Source organism: Leptidea sinapis, chromosome 1, assembly GCF_905404315.1.
Source record: "Leptidea sinapis chromosome 1, ilLepSina1.1, whole genome shotgun sequence".
Classification (NCBI taxonomy): domain Eukaryota; kingdom Metazoa; phylum Arthropoda; class Insecta; order Lepidoptera; family Pieridae; genus Leptidea; species Leptidea sinapis.
The window spans coordinates 22,157,559-22,176,617 of NC_066265.1; the positions used below are offsets into that span (position 1 = coordinate 22,157,559).

General features: G+C 32.5%; 1 protein-coding gene across 1 annotated transcript in view; it reads right to left on the reverse strand.

Annotated features, from left to right (window-relative positions):
• Nucleotides 1-443: 443 nt before the first annotated feature.
• The window catches only part of LOC126976627 (cardioacceleratory peptide receptor-like), a 103,513-nt gene continuing 84,897 nt past the window's right edge, over nt 444-19,059 (reverse strand). Inside the window, exons 8-10 of the mRNA XM_050825142.1 lie at nt 17,878-17,973; nt 7,113-7,293; nt 444-582 (exon numbers count right to left, since the gene is read on the reverse strand). Coding sequence (XP_050681099.1) covers nt 579-582; nt 7,113-7,293; nt 17,878-17,973 — 281 coding nt within the window. The 3' untranslated portion in view covers nt 444-578. The remainder of the gene's footprint in view (nt 583-7,112; nt 7,294-17,877; nt 17,974-19,059) is intronic.

The following is a 19,059-nucleotide window of genomic DNA, read 5'->3' on the forward strand; positions in this document are numbered from 1 at the left end:
AGCGCGAGGGGCACGCCTTTGGAAACCAACTCCATGAAGTCTTTTGTGTAAGTATCCTGATTGTAGTGTATGTCTCTTCGCCTTAGCGAATGAGTTGAAACCAACATGTTATTACGAGTATGTACATTCAGTATTCAGTTTGTACTTTTTGTTAACAAACTCCATTATAGATGAGTTGTATGTTGTGGAGTTTCACGTTGTGAGTACAGATTTTGAAGTGTTCAGACCGCTGTCGACATTTAAAATTATTTTTAATTGCTTTTAAACAGACATTTAAACATAATCGACATTTAAACAGACTGACTGGAAGGTAACTTAATATAAACTTATTCCTAACAACATGAAAAGTGATACATTGTTTTCACATCGACCCAATTAAACCTTTCACTTCATAGCTACATGTTATTACATTGTAAAAGAAACTTTTGAAATGAAGTTTTTTTTTTATAAAAACGTGTCATTTCGTCTCGGCTGGCAGTTATTGTTAGTTTGGACGTCATTTGGCAAGTGTAGCCGAACTTTTCGCGAACTGTTACACTGGTGTAGCCGCTGTTTAGGATATTTGATACTGTCATCTTTCACCTGTGAATAAATGATAAATATTATGTAAATGAGCACTCGTGATTCGGATTCTCGATATATTATATAAAATATGTTTATTATTTTCTCGAAATAAATGTAACAAAATATATTAAAATATTCTCATACATTGTGTGGATTAGTATTTATCTTTAAATACATAGGTCGTAAAATAGACTTGCATTCTTTCCCCGACTAACCGAGTCAAAAATATGCATGATGCCTGCGAATGAATTCATAACTCATACAGTCTTAAGGCTGTATGTTCATTTGATGATTAACAGAGTAGACAATTATTAAAATCTATTAAATTACCAAAATAATCCAACTTTGACATGGCTTGGTCTTAAAATAGCAAACGCAATAGGTCATTCTTAAATTATTGAAATCTTACAATACATAAAACAATTATATGAAAATTTATATTTTTTTTTATTGTTATGTTAATTATAGTAGTGGCTTTCATAATTAGAGGATTATGCAATAAGGTTTTACTAATTTATATATCGCTTTGGTGCGGAATTTTACTATAGTTCTTAATTAAACATATATTTTATAAATTAAATAATATATTTTTTTTATTTATTGTGAACTACTTTTCCATTACTACTATCGCTATCACTATTACTTTGACCAATAAATTGTAGTAAAAGTAAAATGTCACTAGTAAAAATATCAGTAACGAGTTTCCGTGATGAAGTGCTTACAAAGGACGGTTAGCCACTGTTTTCTCTTGCCTACCTGAAGGGAGGCATGAGAGATACTTAACAATATAAAACACTGTTTGTAAAGGAATCTCGATTGCTATTTTTATTTCCAATTTTTACTACTATAAACAAGGCACACCTTATTATTAACTTTGTAATTGGACATTATGACATATAAATTTAATTTTACAGTTGTATAATTTGTACAGCAGTGTTCATATAGCTGTGAATAAGAGTTGAAGCTTTAAAACCTCGTCAGAAGAATGTTTTTTTTTTTTAATTTTATGGCTAAAAAGTATAAATTCATCTACGAATGTACCTACCACAAAACTATAGAGCTCTATAAACCAGAAAAGGTTTTAACAGTGTGGCAGCATTATAACTTATCGGTTATGATCCGAAAAAATAAATGATATAATGTGTAAAAAAAATGCTAATAAACAAATGAAAGCTTGTCTAGAAAATTTTTTACACTAAAAGAGTTACAAAAATTGGACTACACATCCACTGAAAATCTCCAAAGGTAATACACATACGCACACACACTCATACACAAACACACCCATATACACGCGCGCACTTATATACGCCACGCAAAGACACACTCATTTTTGCTTATTTTATAATGCCTTTCTAACTTTTTTATTTTACAAATTCTAATACTGAAATTAATCTAGGGTCCTGGTGAGCTCCTCTCAAATGCCAGTTGTTATTGTACAGGCAATAATAAGCCAAATAGGAGTTTACTAAAATGTTACCCGTATGGTTAGTTCATGCCGTGTTCGCCTGTGTGAAGACGTCAGCAGCTCTGTGTGTGCTCGCGACTCGTTTGTTACGCCGCCATCACCGGTGTGTACCCAGCACCAAAGCCACTTGTATGGCGGGATATTCCTACAAAAACAAACCACACTATTGTGTGTGACTTTTGGTAGATAATTTCACCGTATCCATTTTATAAATCAAACATGAGGTGTTTTTTATTTAACGGAGGTGATCTCTTTTCAACGCTACTAAATACTATTTCTTAATTATTTACAAACTTAAAATATTTTCAATTGTATCATTTGCTCTTTAAGGCTTACTATGGCCAATATTGTGCGAAATATGATGAAGTGTTCATCTCACTATACCATCATTCCTTTTTAATATTTTTCACAATATTGCCAAAAATCCATACTAGGTGGAAGCCTTTGTTCACTTTTTAGCCGACTTCAAAAAAGGGAGGAGGTTCTCAATTCGTCGGTATGTTTTTTCTAACTAGAATTAGATTTATTAATTAGTATGTATATAATATTATACTTTTTGGTGCATATTACCTATATAATATCTATTATTTTGGAGTAATGTTTTTGAAGTTGGTTGTTTTTTTGTTAATTTTTTTTACTGAGTGTAGCTCGCAGTAATAATCTAAATATTTTGAACGTCAAACTCGAATGGATATTTTTTAAAGATGTTTTTCAATGGAAAGACGTGCAAAATTAGACTCCAGAGGATACCGCACCGCTGAAATAACTAGAACTAAAAATTATTAGTCAATATAATGTTAAGTTTCTTATTGATTTTTAATTGTTTTTGAGAAACCTTTAAAACCTCCAAATAATAATATTTACAAGTTTTATTTCGTAGATGTTTTAAGTAATATTATTGTAAATCGTCCTTTATTTTTTTTTTAATAATTTTCCTCCAATATGGCTTGGCTATATTATGTTAGTCTACGTGCTAATTAAGTTCAAAGTTTGAACTACTTTTGAAATGCAAAATTATGAAACGGTCTTGTAGCTAAACGACTATAAATCATGTGGGTATAACAACTGTGGAGAATGTTGCTCTAATAGTTATATAATCAGCTACATTATGACAATAATATATTACTGTTTTGAGAAATATTTATAATACAATTAGCTGGCCCGACGCTGTTCTGTCAATAGAAAAAAAAAATTATATAAGTATTCGCGAATAATGTAGTCCAACGCCATCTGAACTTTATAATAGTAATAATAAGCATTAATGTCATTGTTTAAAAACCTTGACAATACCGCTTCATAATTGCCAGTTTTTTAAAGCGTTCTATTGGATATAGTATTTAATTCTTAAAATATTGAAATAAGTCATAGCAGACTTTTATGTAGACCTATAAAAGATACACAATTCCACCATACATTATTTTGTTATATCTCAAAGAATTTAGAGAGCGTTTGCGTTTAAAGCAGCGTCCAGACGGCATTTTTTTTCCGACACCTCCAACAAATATCGTCAATGTATACAAAAATGTACACAAAAACCTAACCAAAAACTAACTAAACCTTCCTTGAGAACCACGCTTTCCATTGAAACATGGTTCAGTATTTTTTAAATTTAAAATGTAGTCATACATACTAGAGAATTAAAATGCTAAACGGGTTTTCTAGCACAAACACATTGAGACTTACAATTAATGTAATAATTCATAATATTTATTACAATTATTGTAATTATAATCTAAAATACGATCTAATAAGGAGTAGGATATTATTTTATTCAAAATGGTAATTAGCCTTTTAGTGACACGAATGATGTGAGTGTTTTGAAGTCAACTTTTCTCTATTTTCAAAAACATGTCAAGTTTCAACTCAGTCAGTGCACTGAACTCTTTCAAGTCCTATAATTTTCGTATAGTATAGGATCCCGCTATACAACGACCTTCACCGAGATGCTTATTTAATGAGACGTATTTTTATGTTATTAAATATGCCAATAAATATATCCTATATGGGTTGCCTAACAAATTTCAGTCCAGAGTATTTTTAATTAATAATTTTAAAAAATTTTTTTTTTAAACATTGCACCGGTGTGATTATTAAATAAATTTGATACCAATCGAAAGTTTGAAGCCCATAGAATATGCAAACGTTAGGTTGCCTATTTTTTTCCGGTCACAACCACGGGTTGCCAGGTGTAAACAGGTAAATCTATACTAGCATTTTGCAACGGTCTGATTATTGAATCAAACTTAGATAAAATGAAAGATTATTTCATAAGGAACACGGTGGTATAGGGTTGCCTGCGAAAAATCAGTCGCGAATTACGGTTGTCGAATTTTAAATAATGAAATATCGCTGCGAGTGAATGTGTGTGAGAGAGAGGTCCCAGACCAACCATCCCATGCGGTAGAAAAGGACGCAGCGTAGCAGCTGTTTAAAGTCCGCCCATTTAAAGAAGGAGAGTGCGCATGCTATTTGTGCTTGGAAATGAAAAGGATAGCGATAGACTCGTATATGCTGTGCATTATTTTGGAGTAGTTAATTATTAATATACAGAAATAGTTATTTAATTTTTTATTTTTTAATCAATTAATTATTTATCTATGTTTATTGTTTATGTGACACTAAAGTATATACATCTTTAGTAAAAAAGACAGTTAGAGTAAAACATATATATTACTTATCTGGCAAATTTTATCTTTATTATTGGGAGCCGAAATAAAAAACAACAATTAAAAGAATACTTCTGTTTATTGAAAAAAATTTAAAATACAAAATTTTTTGTAGCACGTGGTATGATAACCTACAAATTGGAGTGACGCACTGGGTAGCTCAACAAAATTGTATTTAAATTTTTTTTTTACGAAAAGCTAACTTTAATGCACAGTTTTCAAAAGTTTCATCATCAAAATCAATTATTCCGTCATCCGAATCACACAAAAAACACTTTTTGGCCATTTTTTCCAACAATAAATAGCAGCACGTTTTTTCACTTGTATCTATAGCGACAATCTACTCCAAAATAATGCACAGCATATACGCATCTATCGCTATCCTTTTCATTTCCAAGCACAAATAGCATGCGCACTCTCCTTCTTTAAATGGGCGGACTTTAAACAGCTGCTACGCTGCGTCCTTTTCTACCGCATGGGATGGTTGGTCTGGGACCTCTCTCTCACACACATTCACTCGCAGCGATATTTTATTATTTAAAATTCGACAACCGTACTTTGCGACTGATTTTTCGCAGGCAACCCTATACCACCGTGTTCCTTATGAAATAATCTTTCATTTTATCTAAGTTTGATTCAATAATCAGACCGTTGCAAAATGCTAGTATAGATTTACCTGTTTACACCTGGCAACCCGTGGTTGTGACCGGAAAAAAATAGGCAACCTAACGTTTGCATATTCTATGGGCTTCAAACTTTCGATTGGTATCAAATTTATTTAATAATCACACCGGTGCAATGTTTAAAAAATTTTTTTTTTAATTATTAATTAAAAATACTCTGGACTGAAATTTGTTAGGCAAATGGGTTGCCTAACAAATAGGATAGGATATATTTATTGGCATATTTAATAACAAAAAAAATACGTCTCATTAAATAAGCATCTCGGTGAAGGTCAATGTATAGCGGGATCTTAGACTAGTAGTACATTGACTATTTTTCATTGACATCTTATAATGTATAGCCTGGTTGGACCCGAGAAAGAATTCCACTACAGATTTGTCAAGTACACTAACGGCCGTTACCAATATTCAGTCTATCTCCGGTTGTGGCCTACTTGATACAAAATCGTAACTATCGTTGATTTTTCTGTCCCAATAAACTTATCGACGGTAACTCACCTTATCCGTACACTCTGTCTGTCAATGGGAAGACGTATAGCTTACCAACGATATAAGTTTGTATGGAAATTGCACGCGTCTCTATATAAGGCGATAAGAATAACTTATCGGGTAGGTATATATTGGGACAGCTTCAGATTATTCACAGCTAATTACTGACAGTAGAAGGTAGTAATTTATCTCTATGTGTAGATGAGAACAGCCGTTAGCTATCAATTATCTATTTCCTGTTTTAAATTTATTTCGATTTCGTACATGTTGAACTCAGTGATGATTTTCAAAACATTTTTTTTTTCAAAACGTCTACGGTTATTCTGAATGTATTATAGCATGGTAATGGCTTTATCGATTTTGGTGAAACTTTATTACATGGAAAATTTTAGGGTGACAACCGATCCAGCAGTCTTGTCTCTGGGAAAACGCTTTTTAACTTGTTTTCGTTACAGATATCTTCATATGAAGATTCGTGTCTTTCATTATTTTGAGTTAACCTTTGTTATGTAGCAAAACTGAGTACAGATTAAATTTAAGATTATTAGATAAAATAAATAATCAGAGATTCAGCTCCTGTACTATGAAAACTGCTGTAAATCGCGTGAGAGGAGTAACAATGGTAGATGTAGGAATAAAGAAAGATTTAAATTCGAGTGTCCTATGGTTATGTCGTATAGATGCCACACGATAGCACTCATCACAAAATTTATAGAATGCGCAGTATTGATTAGATTCATATGATTACAACCACAACAAATAAGCTAACGTAGATGCAAATTCATTAACTCTTGTATACCTACACTTAGAAATCCGTCACTTGTTTTTAAAAGTATGATACTTGCCTGCATCAAAGATAATACTAAAAAAATGTTTAAATTTTAATATGGAGCGAGCACGAACGGCCATGGAGAGAGGGCTATGCTCGGAGTTTCCCTGCGAAATCCATTCAGAAATAAGGAGATCGATACGAAATAGATGCCCGGGGTAGTAAAGTCTTCGAATGGCGACCACGTACCGGAAGACGCAGTGTTGGTAGGACCCCACAAGATGGACCGATGATCTGGTCAAGATCGCCGGAATACGTTGGTTGAGAGTAGCGCAAGACCGATCGTCGTAGAGATCTTTGGGGGAGGCCTTTGTCCAGCAGTGGACGTCTTCCAGCTGATGATGATGTAATTTTAATAAATAAAGATGATAATAATAGTCTTAATATATGTAAATACATACAATTAAACTAACCTGAGACTTACAAATATCCTGTTGGAGAATATGAAATATATAACCGGGTTAGCTGCAGAGTTGAGTGGTGCCAGGCTTTGTATCAGCGAAGCTATGGCGATGTTGGCCTGGGTGTCGGGGACATAGCCGTATACTTGCAGTAGATCGAAGATCATGTAGGGAGACCAGCACAGCACGAACACTGGAAGGATATTGTTATATAAGTATTGCGTATTAACTTTACGTAAGGTTACTTGGCTAGGTTATGGGTACCACAGCGGCGCCTATATCTGCCGTGAAGCAGTAATGTGTTTATGTGTTTCGGTCTGAAGCCCGCTGTAGTTAGTGAAATTACTGTGCAAACGGGCCTTAACATCTTATGTCTCAAGATGACGTGAACAATTGTGCCGCTAATAAGTTTTGGAATTTCAAGAATGCTGAAGGGCACTGCATTGTAATGGGCAGGGCGTATCAATTACCATCGGCTGAAAGTCCTGTTCGTCTCATCCTTTTTTGTCATTAAAAAAACATCAAACAATGCTTTTAACCTTAGATCATTTACACGTCTAGATAGACTGTGTCAGCTGTGAAAACGGAAAATTTAAGGTTCACTTTTAACCTCTAATTTGAGCAATGAACGCACACTAATACTAAGTGAAATAAAAATCGCGAGTGTAAGACGTAGCTCATCGCGCACACTAAAATAATAAACCTGGCCTGGCTCTATCTAGATCTCTAAAATATCCGAGCTTATAACTACATAATTTACAAAAAGAAAACTATCACCTTAGTACTTCTAAGGTACTACACTTCTAGTTCTACTTTAAAATACTGACAGTATTTTCCACGTTGAATAGCATGGCTGTTGGCTGATTTAACTTTCAGTATTTGAGTTTCCCGTCTCTAGTGGGACGTGGACTTTGTACTCTTCACCTTAGAGTCCCACAGATATTGAGTAGAGTTATAAAATATATAAAGATGAAAAATAGGTTTGTATTTTTTGTATTTATTTAAAATGAATTAAATTCAAAATTACTTGGCTACTTTTAAAATGTTCTTAAGCCAATTTATTTCTTCATTATTACCGAGTAATAAAAAATAGACATTAATATTTTCAAAAAACAGTGCGCACTTAAAACCACACAACAGAAATGAAAACTTCATCAAGAGGAGATTAATTATATGAAATATTGTTAAAATAAGTAATAAAAAACATATTTAGATTTCATAATAATTCACATATAATATAATAGATCACGAGAAACTTGTTAGCGTTTAATTGATTAGGTACAAAATAATTTTCACTCAATAAAAAGCATGTAACTTCAGTTCACAGATTAGTAGACCACATAACAAACTATTTTTTTTCTTGTGTTAATAATATGGTGTTATCTATATATATATAAAAGAAAGTCGTGTTAGTTACACCATTTATAACTCAAGAACGGCTAGACCAATTTTTCTGTTGTTTGATTTTTTGGGTTACTCTTAGTCCGGAATAGGATAATAAGTAATAAAATATCGAAAAAATCACAAAAAAATATTATTATAAAAACATTTATTTTCTCATACATTTCGTATGGATTGACATTTTCATGACATCTCGAGAATAGATAGAATTCAATGAAGTTTTTTGTTAGATTCACGCTACATGAGTAATAAAATACAACTGACAGTGCACGCCATGTTATTCAAGTTGATTGGTGGGTGCAATGACGTAATATAACATTCTGTACATAAATGTATAGAATGTCATTTTGTGGGTGTGTTTGTTTCGAGTTTCTATTAGCTTATTGTGCCATCTTTCCCGACATAGACGTAATACAACTAGGATTCGTAACATTGAATTTGAATTTGAGTTTGAAAGCGAGGCAGCCAATAAACCTCAGAGATCAACAACTAGATAATTTTCGATGCACAAGAAGAAATTTATTAAGTATTGATTTGAATCGAGCAGCGTTTCAATACGATTGCAGTACTGATTACCGCTTGCATACTAGCGTCCACATTGGGTCGATGGACGTTGTTTGCAAGTATTTTCCGGAGAAACGCCAGGATTGTGCTGCCTTAGTGGGAAACTACCGAATCACGACATTTTCTAGCAAACACTCAAAAATACAATGTTTGTTTCCAAATGTCCACATTTGGGGCAGACATTGTCTAAGAACGACGATTTAATCCGATATTCAGGGTATTATTTTATTTATATACTTACACACAATACAGTAGAAGAATGACATACCTACTATACTTATTCCTATGTATTATTTATGCTAATTCTAAAAATAAGTGTTTACAAATCAGTAATACGGACTTTGCTTTTGATTTTGTAGATACAAGGACAGATTCACCATCGAATTCAATCAATGCAATCTCTCGAAGATGCACACCATAAATTTTAACAATTATATTTCATGGGCACCATGGAGGAACAACGACATGAAGAGATCAACGCAGCAATGATAATAGCAATTCTTCATGATCTGCAGAAACTACTTCATGAACATTTTGCGTGTCGAGTTACCCCGCAAATCTTTAATTTCCGATCCGCCTAACATTCGCCATGACCATTAACAAATCTCAAGGCCAATTCTTGATAGTTTGTGGTCTGAATCTAGAAAATCCATTTCCCATGGTCAGTCTATATATATATACTCTCTCTATCTGTAATATCTATATAAACTCATATATATATATATATATATATATATATATAAGAGATTTCCACGTATATAGTCACTCATCACGATATCTCTGGAACCATAAGGCGTAGAGGCTTGAAATTTGGTAGGAATATTCCTTTCGTCGAGTAGAGGTCAGCTAAGAACGGATTTAACGAAATTCCTTCGGCGAGAGTTTTTTTTAACAGAACAACGTCTAAATTAACGAGCTAAATTAATTTATTAAAATAATACTATTAAAATTTGTAATAAATACTTATCAAAGTCAGTACCGTCTTATTTACGTCACTATTTATCTACAAACAGTTATTTGAGTAAAATATTTTATTACAGGTCATTTAATTATACGTCATTCGTGTATTAATGTGTCATGTTTACTCGACGTGTAGTCTGTGAATACAGTTGTCTTTATTCCAAGTTTAAATAAAAATTCCTGTGTACTACATAGTTGTTTAACAAGAACCCACATGAGCTGGGTAGATGAGTGTAGTCGGATCACGATTTGAAATGTAAAATTGGATTCCTACACGGTTAACCGCGTAGCATGTGGGTGCTGTGGGCTACGTGTTGTGCTACGAGCATTGTGTGAAGTGCTACGATAGTTTTTACGTTACATAATTAAATATGTATTATGAAAATAGGTATGCATGTATATGCTATATTTATCTCCTTAACCATTATTATATGTATGCATTGTTATGTAGTGTTATTTACCTTAGTTTTTATTGAGTATTAGTGTGTCGAAATTTATTTACTATACCTAAACAATATATTATTAAATTTTGAAAAGTTTCTTGAGACATTATCAACTATACAACTACTTTTTTTGATGAAAAACTGCCGATTGGTCTGAATCTAGTCGGTACCTACACTAATTGAACGTAACTTAAGCCGTTTCAAATGTATACAATAACAATTGTAACTAACCACATGATTATAACAAATTAAAAAAGAAATAGCTTATCCATGATGTCGTTATACTTCATATTCACGAAATAGTAAATCTTTGATATTGCGATAAAGACTCTTTACTGAGAACCACAAAGTCCATTATTTTCTCCCAGGTTTTGGTAGCAGACAGTCTCCCTGTACTGGTTCAGACCTTGTTGTTTTAAACATAAAATTTACATAAAATACATAATAACAGTTAAGGGATCCATAATATATTTTTTTTAATAATAGAATATCACCCGTACACAGTGTATGTAACAAACTACTGGTGGAGATTTTCAAAACGGTCTACTAGATTTTGAGATTTCTCATTGGAAACAAAGATACATATGTACAAAAATATTTTTTTGTTCTATTAGGTACGTATGTATAAGTATCCATCCAAAGTATGTGCGAATATGTTTAGTTATGTAAAAACCCATTTAAATAAAATTACTTTTTCGTTAATAATTAATTAACTGAATAAAATTAATCTGTTTTCTTACATATTCCTATATAATTTTAGTTTATAAAGTTATTTTTAAAAAAAATCCCGGCTTATAGCATTTGCTATGCAAACGCTCGCTGTGTTATATTCGCTATAAACTCTTTGGTGTCGACTTTGTTTATCGTCGTTGATAATATAAGTTATAAGCAAAACAATTTTGTCCACTTAAGCATAATGGAAGCGATCGTAAAAGACTTTATCGCTGAGCTTTAGCTTTTCATGTTTATTTTCCTGTAGTTATAATATCAGTTTTCAAGAGTTGTGTTAAGACATCGCAAAGAGAAAACTAAAATCTGAAAACCCATATAGCCTACTGTTTTGTGTGCCTCAGGGGCGTGAATTGGATTTCCAGCGCGGTAGGCACTGGAAGCCTAACTAGTCGTAGTTGCGATTAATATTTAAAAATTTAGTTCCTGTTATAAGGATAAATATAAGTTCACTTACTAACATTTTCCTGCCGTTCTTTTAAATTGATTGTGTTTTTAGCAAGATTTGTCAAATTATTCAAGTCACCGTAACCAATGTCATTGCAAACAGTCTTCGTTGTAGAAAATAAACAGCAGGTCAAGCAGTCAACAATAAATTGAAATGGCGGCAAACAGCTAGCCAAGTGTATTTTTCGTAATACTTGGTATTGAAATATCTCATAGTTTTACCTTTTTGTTGAGATAAACTAATATTTGGTATTGGTCTATTAAAAGAAATAATTTTTATTTTATCTACGAACGAAAATTGTGCAAAAGGATAGGCAGGTACCTTATTTTTGTAATCAAATTGAATTTTCACAACAATCGCGACACTGGAATTTCTTCATTATATTTTAACTCCTTACTTGTTACCTATTTTAAACAAAAAACACACAGCAACTTCTTTTTTTTCAGTACAAACACTAAATATAATTAACAATAAACAAAACAACACAAAACAAATAACTAATGTAATAAGCTTAATAATTCGCGCCCGTGAATTTCCGGCTTCATATCACAGTACGTAAAAACATATTTTAAAATATTAGTTAATAAGGAGAACAAACGAGCGTACTGGTCACCTGGTGTTAAGTGATCACCGCCGCTCACATTCTCTTGCAACACCAGAGGAATCATAGGAGCGTTGCCGGCGCTTTAAGGAAGGTGTACGCGCAATGTTGGCGACAACCGCTTTTGAATTTTCGTACTCGTTGTAACGTTGTCGCCAAATTTCTTGTAACGTAATTTGATTCTAATTGTATGGCCAACAACAAACGTATAATTCTAGGTTTTTTTTTTTTAAATATTGAAACACATTTACAAAAATTATCGTGCCCCAAACTTGGCATAGCCTATACTATGGGTACAAGACAACGATATATTTATATATATATATATATATATATATATATATATATATATATATATATATATATATTATGGAATAGGAGGACAAACGAGCGTACGGATCACCTGTTGTTAAGTGATCACCGCCGCCCATACTCTCTTGCAACACCAGAGGAATCATAGGAGCGTTGCCGGCGCTTTAAGGATGGTGTACGCGCTTTTATTGAAGGTACCCATGTCGCATGTCGTATCGTCCCGGAAACACCGCACAAGCAAGCTCTTAAGTAAGCTATGTATATTGTATATATATAGTTTTCTGGCTTCTATAATACAGGCTATGTCTAATCTGGGGCAAGATAATTTGTGTAGAACTGTAGTACTAAAACTGTAGGAATGAATGTAATACTATCACTAATAAAATATTATAAAACGATATATAATAAACATTTCTGAAATAATGAGCAGGGGAAACTGATTACTCAAGTCTTATTTATTTTCTCAAAGACAATATCTAATGATTCAATTCTATAGTTTTCTACAACAAATAAAATAATATTATCTGAAGTATCTACAAAGGCCGTCTCGAACTTGATCGGTTTGTTTTTATAATAACAGAAAAGTTTTAGGAAATCCGATTTTGCAATAAAATTATCATAAAAGTGATTCATAAGGAGTTATTGAAATTTTCTTAAGTAAACCAATATATTTCTTTAAAAGTAATATGACGAAAAAACTAACATGAGTTTCATCTAATGTAAAAAACAGATACAATTTTCAAAAGAAAATCCTGTCTCTCTTGAAATAAATAAATCAGTGACAGAAAGAGAAAACAATTGAATTTATTTCGATCAACCATATTATCAGTAACGGGATAGTTGTAATAAGTTTCAATAAAAGCCCGAATCAATTTATTTGAAAATTTCGAGTTTCATTGTGAATATTAGCCCAATAATACAGCTTTCAACGAAATGAAATCAATCAACTGAACGAAAACAATGTAGCCTTTTGAATATTTAGACAAACCTCTCAGTTTTAAAGAAATATAATGCATGTGAAAGTATCGGTCGCAATTTCATAAGACGTCCAACTTTGCAACGAATTATCTTTCAAGTGCAGGGTGTACGTTTTGTCCTCAATTCGTGAAGTTCACAAGAAATAACTTCAATGATAAATTTATCAGCAATTACATTCTACTACTACCAATAATATGACAGCACAAACAAAAAATGTATTAATATTAATTACTATATATATATATCATAATAAAAAAAAATACATAAGTATTTTTTTAAGAATAGATTATCACAATATAAACACAGAAGTTAGAAATAGAATTGCTGTTCCAACGTTCAAACTTCATAAAACCTCATGAAATCATCATGGGGAAATATATACAAAAATACTATAAACTCCCACATCATATAACTGAACTTCATTTTAAGGACATTTTAATGAAGAAAGTGCATTATAAAGTTTAGGAATACATAGACGATAATATATGTGGTTACTGTGAAAATGTCTAAGGAGGAAAACTGGCCGAGTTTCATGGCGGTTCTTTTCAGAATCAAAGCCTCCTGCTAGACTCTTGAACAAATTTATTGATATAGGCGTTATTTTGCGGAAATCCATAATTATTTAAATGATTTGAGTTTTCTTTAGTGTGAGTCTCATAAATCTTGAACAAATGGCATCAAAATTGACTTTCATAAGTTAGTAAGTACCTAAATGAATAAAAAGAATAATTTTATATCATTTCACTTAATAATGTCAACTTAACAACTTAACACTGTTACATAATAGCATCAACAGTTTAAGTATTATAATCTCCAAAAGGCTTCCTGACTCCAAAATCTTAATTAACAAACAAATAATATATAAGGCTCCCTCTATTATTAACTATGTTCTTGAGATAGATAGTAAATAATAAAAGAAAATGTCATGCAGATAGTTGTCATATCAACCACAAAGTTTTCAGACAGCGAATTTTTACATCTGTCATTACCTAAATAAATGCTTATTTTGGAAAACTATAAGAAAGTAAAACTTTGAAATAAGCTAAACTTTCAGAATAACAAGAATATTAATTCTAAATCAGATTACTTGAAAAATGACTTCTCTTTGCTGTTTCTGCTCTTAATAATATTTTTATGATGCATCTGTATTACATAAATGCTGTAGTGGAGGCTCCAAGTCAGGCAACATGGTAACATGTTGACTGCGATTGCACGGAAATCATACCTTAAGCAGGGTGAAATAAAACAAACATAATATTTTTCATATATATATTTTTCAAGTTTTAAGTCCTACTCATACCATTAAATATAACCTTATTTTACGTCTTTGAAATTCCATTCAAACACACAGTACATATTTTTATTTTGAATTATAATATAAGTTTTTAAGTGCTAAAAATCGCCCTGCACTAGCAGACTGCCTCAAGAATTAAAATTTAAGCTTTAAACAACACAATAATAATTAAACACGCAAACTTGAAAGGAACACCACTTATCCATTACTGTGGCAATTTATAAATCAAATCGCGACTTGTAAATTCGGTCAACTTTACTTTTTTACTTAAACTATATTATAATGATATTTTTCTAGTCAATAATAAATTAAGTTAGCTGTGGCTTGAATTTTCTTGAGCTTAGTATTATTTAACACTAAACTACAACAAAATACAAAATCATACAATATTAGTGTTGGGGTCTCCTTTTAAGCATGAGTTGCCTCTTTCATAGCAAAATGTTTTAATGTAATAATAAACAAGTTTACCTCAACATAAATATTATAAATACTAATAGAAAGAAAACTACTAACAATAGTAACATAATAAAAGTTGATTTATTTGTATCTAAACTTTGTGTGCTGTGTGTTCATGTATGGCTGTATGTATGTGAGTGTGTATAAGTATATTAAAACAATTAAAGATTTCCTTAAATTGAACTGGAAATATCGAGAAATTCACAAGTAACGGTGACGATTTTTTGTTTAATAATATACAGAATCAATATTTTTCGGTCAGCCGTGCAGCAAATGATTTTTAATATGGAATAAGTGTAAAAAAGAGCTTACGGGTACTAGTAGTAAGTGATCACTGCCGCCCACACTCACTTGTAATATCACAAAAGCTTTGAGCGTTTTTCGAAGTTACCCATGTCGCGTCGTTCTCAAAACACACTGCGCAAAAAAGTTTGTTCCACAAGAAAGTTCCTTATTTTTTTCTTCACGTGTCACTTCATTACTGGAGGTCAGCAGTCAGTTTTTTAAGCTTCTCCTTATCCATAGCTAGGCGGAATAGTTCTAGAAATGTCTTGATGCCAGTCAACTCCCTTATGTTTCTCAGCCAAGACTTCTTTCTTCTTTCAACACCTCTTTTCCCCGTCAAGCGGTACCTATCATTGCACAGTATATTACCGAGGTACGAGATCTTAAGCTGTTTCATGGTTCTCACTAACTCGATTTATTCAATACGTAAGTCTTACACTAAGGTCCACACCTCACAACCGTATAAAACAACGGGCCAAATGTAGCATTGCAGGAGTCTAGTACGGAGTTTATACACATCCAAGTCGTAATAATGATATTATTTGAATTGAGATGAGGTGTGTCATGATAGATTTGCGGTAGGAATCACGTCAAACAGCTGTTCGGGACACTCTCCGTTATTTTTTTTATGATGATAAGGGATGAGACGAGCAGGACGTTCAGCTGATAGTAATTTATACGCCCTGCCTATTACAATGCAGTGCCGCTCAGAATTCTTGAGGAACCAAAAAATTCTGAGCGGCACTACAATTGCGCTCGTCACCTTGAGACAGACACAAGATAATAAGTCTCATTTGCCCAGGTTATTTCACTAGCTACGGCGCCCTCCAGACCGAAATACAATAATGTTTACACATAACTGCTTCACGGCAGAAATAGGCGCCGTTGTGGTGCCGTAATCTAGCCGGCATCCTGTGCAAGGGAGGCCCCCACTGGTAATCCAAATTCTAGCCGGCATCCTGTGCAAAGGAGCCTCCCACCACCTATCGAGTTTAATTTAGCTTTTAACAAAAAGATTTACAGTATGATAGCTACTCTTCACGGATTTAACTTTTATAGCAGTTTTGAGCAAACTATGTCGACACGCCATCAGTACACTATATCAGGCCTGAAATATTTATCATCCGGGCGTGACCCGAATCTGACTCACAATAAGTACTAGTACAATTATGAATGAATTATTTGAATATGAATTAGACTCCAAATACCAGTATGGGAAAAATGGTCCCCGTCTAAGTGGAAGTCGAATTCATTAATTGTTGCTCTATAGGCAAACATTAGGCGGGCTTATCGTAAGCGTAATATTTTTTTCATATCCAATTCAAAGTAACATTTCAAACCATTTCCTGCTTTTGGCAGTTTGATAACTGATAATATATGGAACATTCTTGTTATGTTGATTTGTTTATCGATCTATTTGATGGTGCATTGTTATTTTTAGCTCTGTGATTGAATTAAATCTAATCAATCAAAATAGCTTTATTTCTGTGTAGGTCACGGAAATGAATCTTATAAATGTTAAAAGTTTAATTTTCTTATTACATTTACCGCCACTTCGTAAAAGGTTGACCTTTAATGAGAAGAAGTGGCAAGAAAATAATTGCCACTCTTTTAAATCAACGTGTACACCTTCATCATTTCATCTATTTAAATTACATCATATATTTAAATTACAATATAATATGATAAGATGCAACAAAAATACTAAATTTAGGCGTTTTCTATACTATCTGGATTCAGAAATCAGGTTTATCCAAATGCAGAATTAGATATGAATCAAATTAACATTCTAAATTCCACTAAACATATAAATAAAGTTACAATTTGTATGTACAAAATAATAATTATGGTAATAAGATATCAGAATTGATTAATAGATGAAATAAACGTCATGAAGATATCATTTCTATTGACTTACCGCCGCCATATATTTCAATGACATTCTACGTATTTTTTGTATTTCACGTCATACAAAAACAAAGCCAAAATATATCACATGCCACAAATTACACCATAGTTACCTTCGACTGCCATATTTATACATTTCTGCGTTTACTCCAGTTGCTTGGACAATAGGCAGCAATATATGCAATTTTTCAGTTTAAGCTATGTACTACTACTATGTATGCTGAATTTAGAACCCAATTTCGATAATGACATTTAACACAGACATAGTTGACACATGACTAAGGAGAAAAGTGTGCTTACACTATTTTTAAGCACACTTTTGCCGGTTTGTTATCAGACTGTGAATGATATGTCCATATGTATGTAGAACGTTATTGAGACATTTTATTAATACTCACCGAAAACTATGACGAAGGTCATTTTGACGGTTTTAATTTTCGCTTTCGGTATTATACCACGGCTGCTAGCTCGACGACTTTCCAAATCATCGCTGTCTGCAATCAGAAATTATTTCTTTGTACATGATCACGGCTGAACACAAGACTGTTGCACAAAAAATTGCTGAGACGGCGACATGAAATAAATGCCCGACTTAACGAACACTGATACTAAGATTCATGTCATAATCTTTATATATATTCTTCTGTGCGTGTGCTTGTCACTGAACTTCTTATAAACGGCTGGACCGATTTTAATAAATATTTTTGTGTGCGTTCCTGTGAATTCTAGAATGGCTTAGATTTTATCAAAAATTTTCCAATAACGAGATGTACAACCGCAAAAATCATCACTATTGGTCTCGTCAAAACCCCTTACGAGTGCATGAAGGACGACTTCAAGTTAGATTTTCATTTAACTGCTGGGTTGGACTTCTTCACAATAAAGTTATGTTCTTTAAAATCTATGATGGACGTTTAGACAGATTCAAGTACATCGAAATATTAGAAGATGTTTTAGATGTCACGAGAGAAATGTCGGTAGAAGAAAGAGAACGAGTGTATTTCCAACAGGATGGAAATACACTCGTCCACAATAGTCGGATCGCTATAGATTTTTTAAATAATCATTTCCAACAAAAATGGATTGGAACAACCAGACCTATCAAATGGCCCGCGAGGTCACCCGATTTAACCTAGATTATTTCTTGTGGAGTTACGTTTAAGATGAAGTCTACAAAACTAGCTACGATACCACTGAAGATCTAAAAATAGCCATAGAGATTATTTTAACCGAAATTCACAACTTCAAAGTACAAATCGCCATAAAGAAATTGTTACCTAAACGAGTTGACTATTGCATTCAAGAAAATGGTTGCCATTTTGAAAATTTACTAAAATAATTAAAAGAATATTTAAAAAAGCAATTTCTTTTAATTTTAGACACAAGGTTTCATAGCAACTATCACTTCTTACAACCTACACTATCAATATGGCAATAAAACAATTTATTTTTATTTTTCAAAATGACCGGGTTCGATTCCCGAGTCGTGTATGATATCTTTTGAAAATCTATGAATGCAGTTTTTGTTTTCTCTAAAATCAATATCGTGGTTCCTTAGAAGATATTTATATCTCTTATAT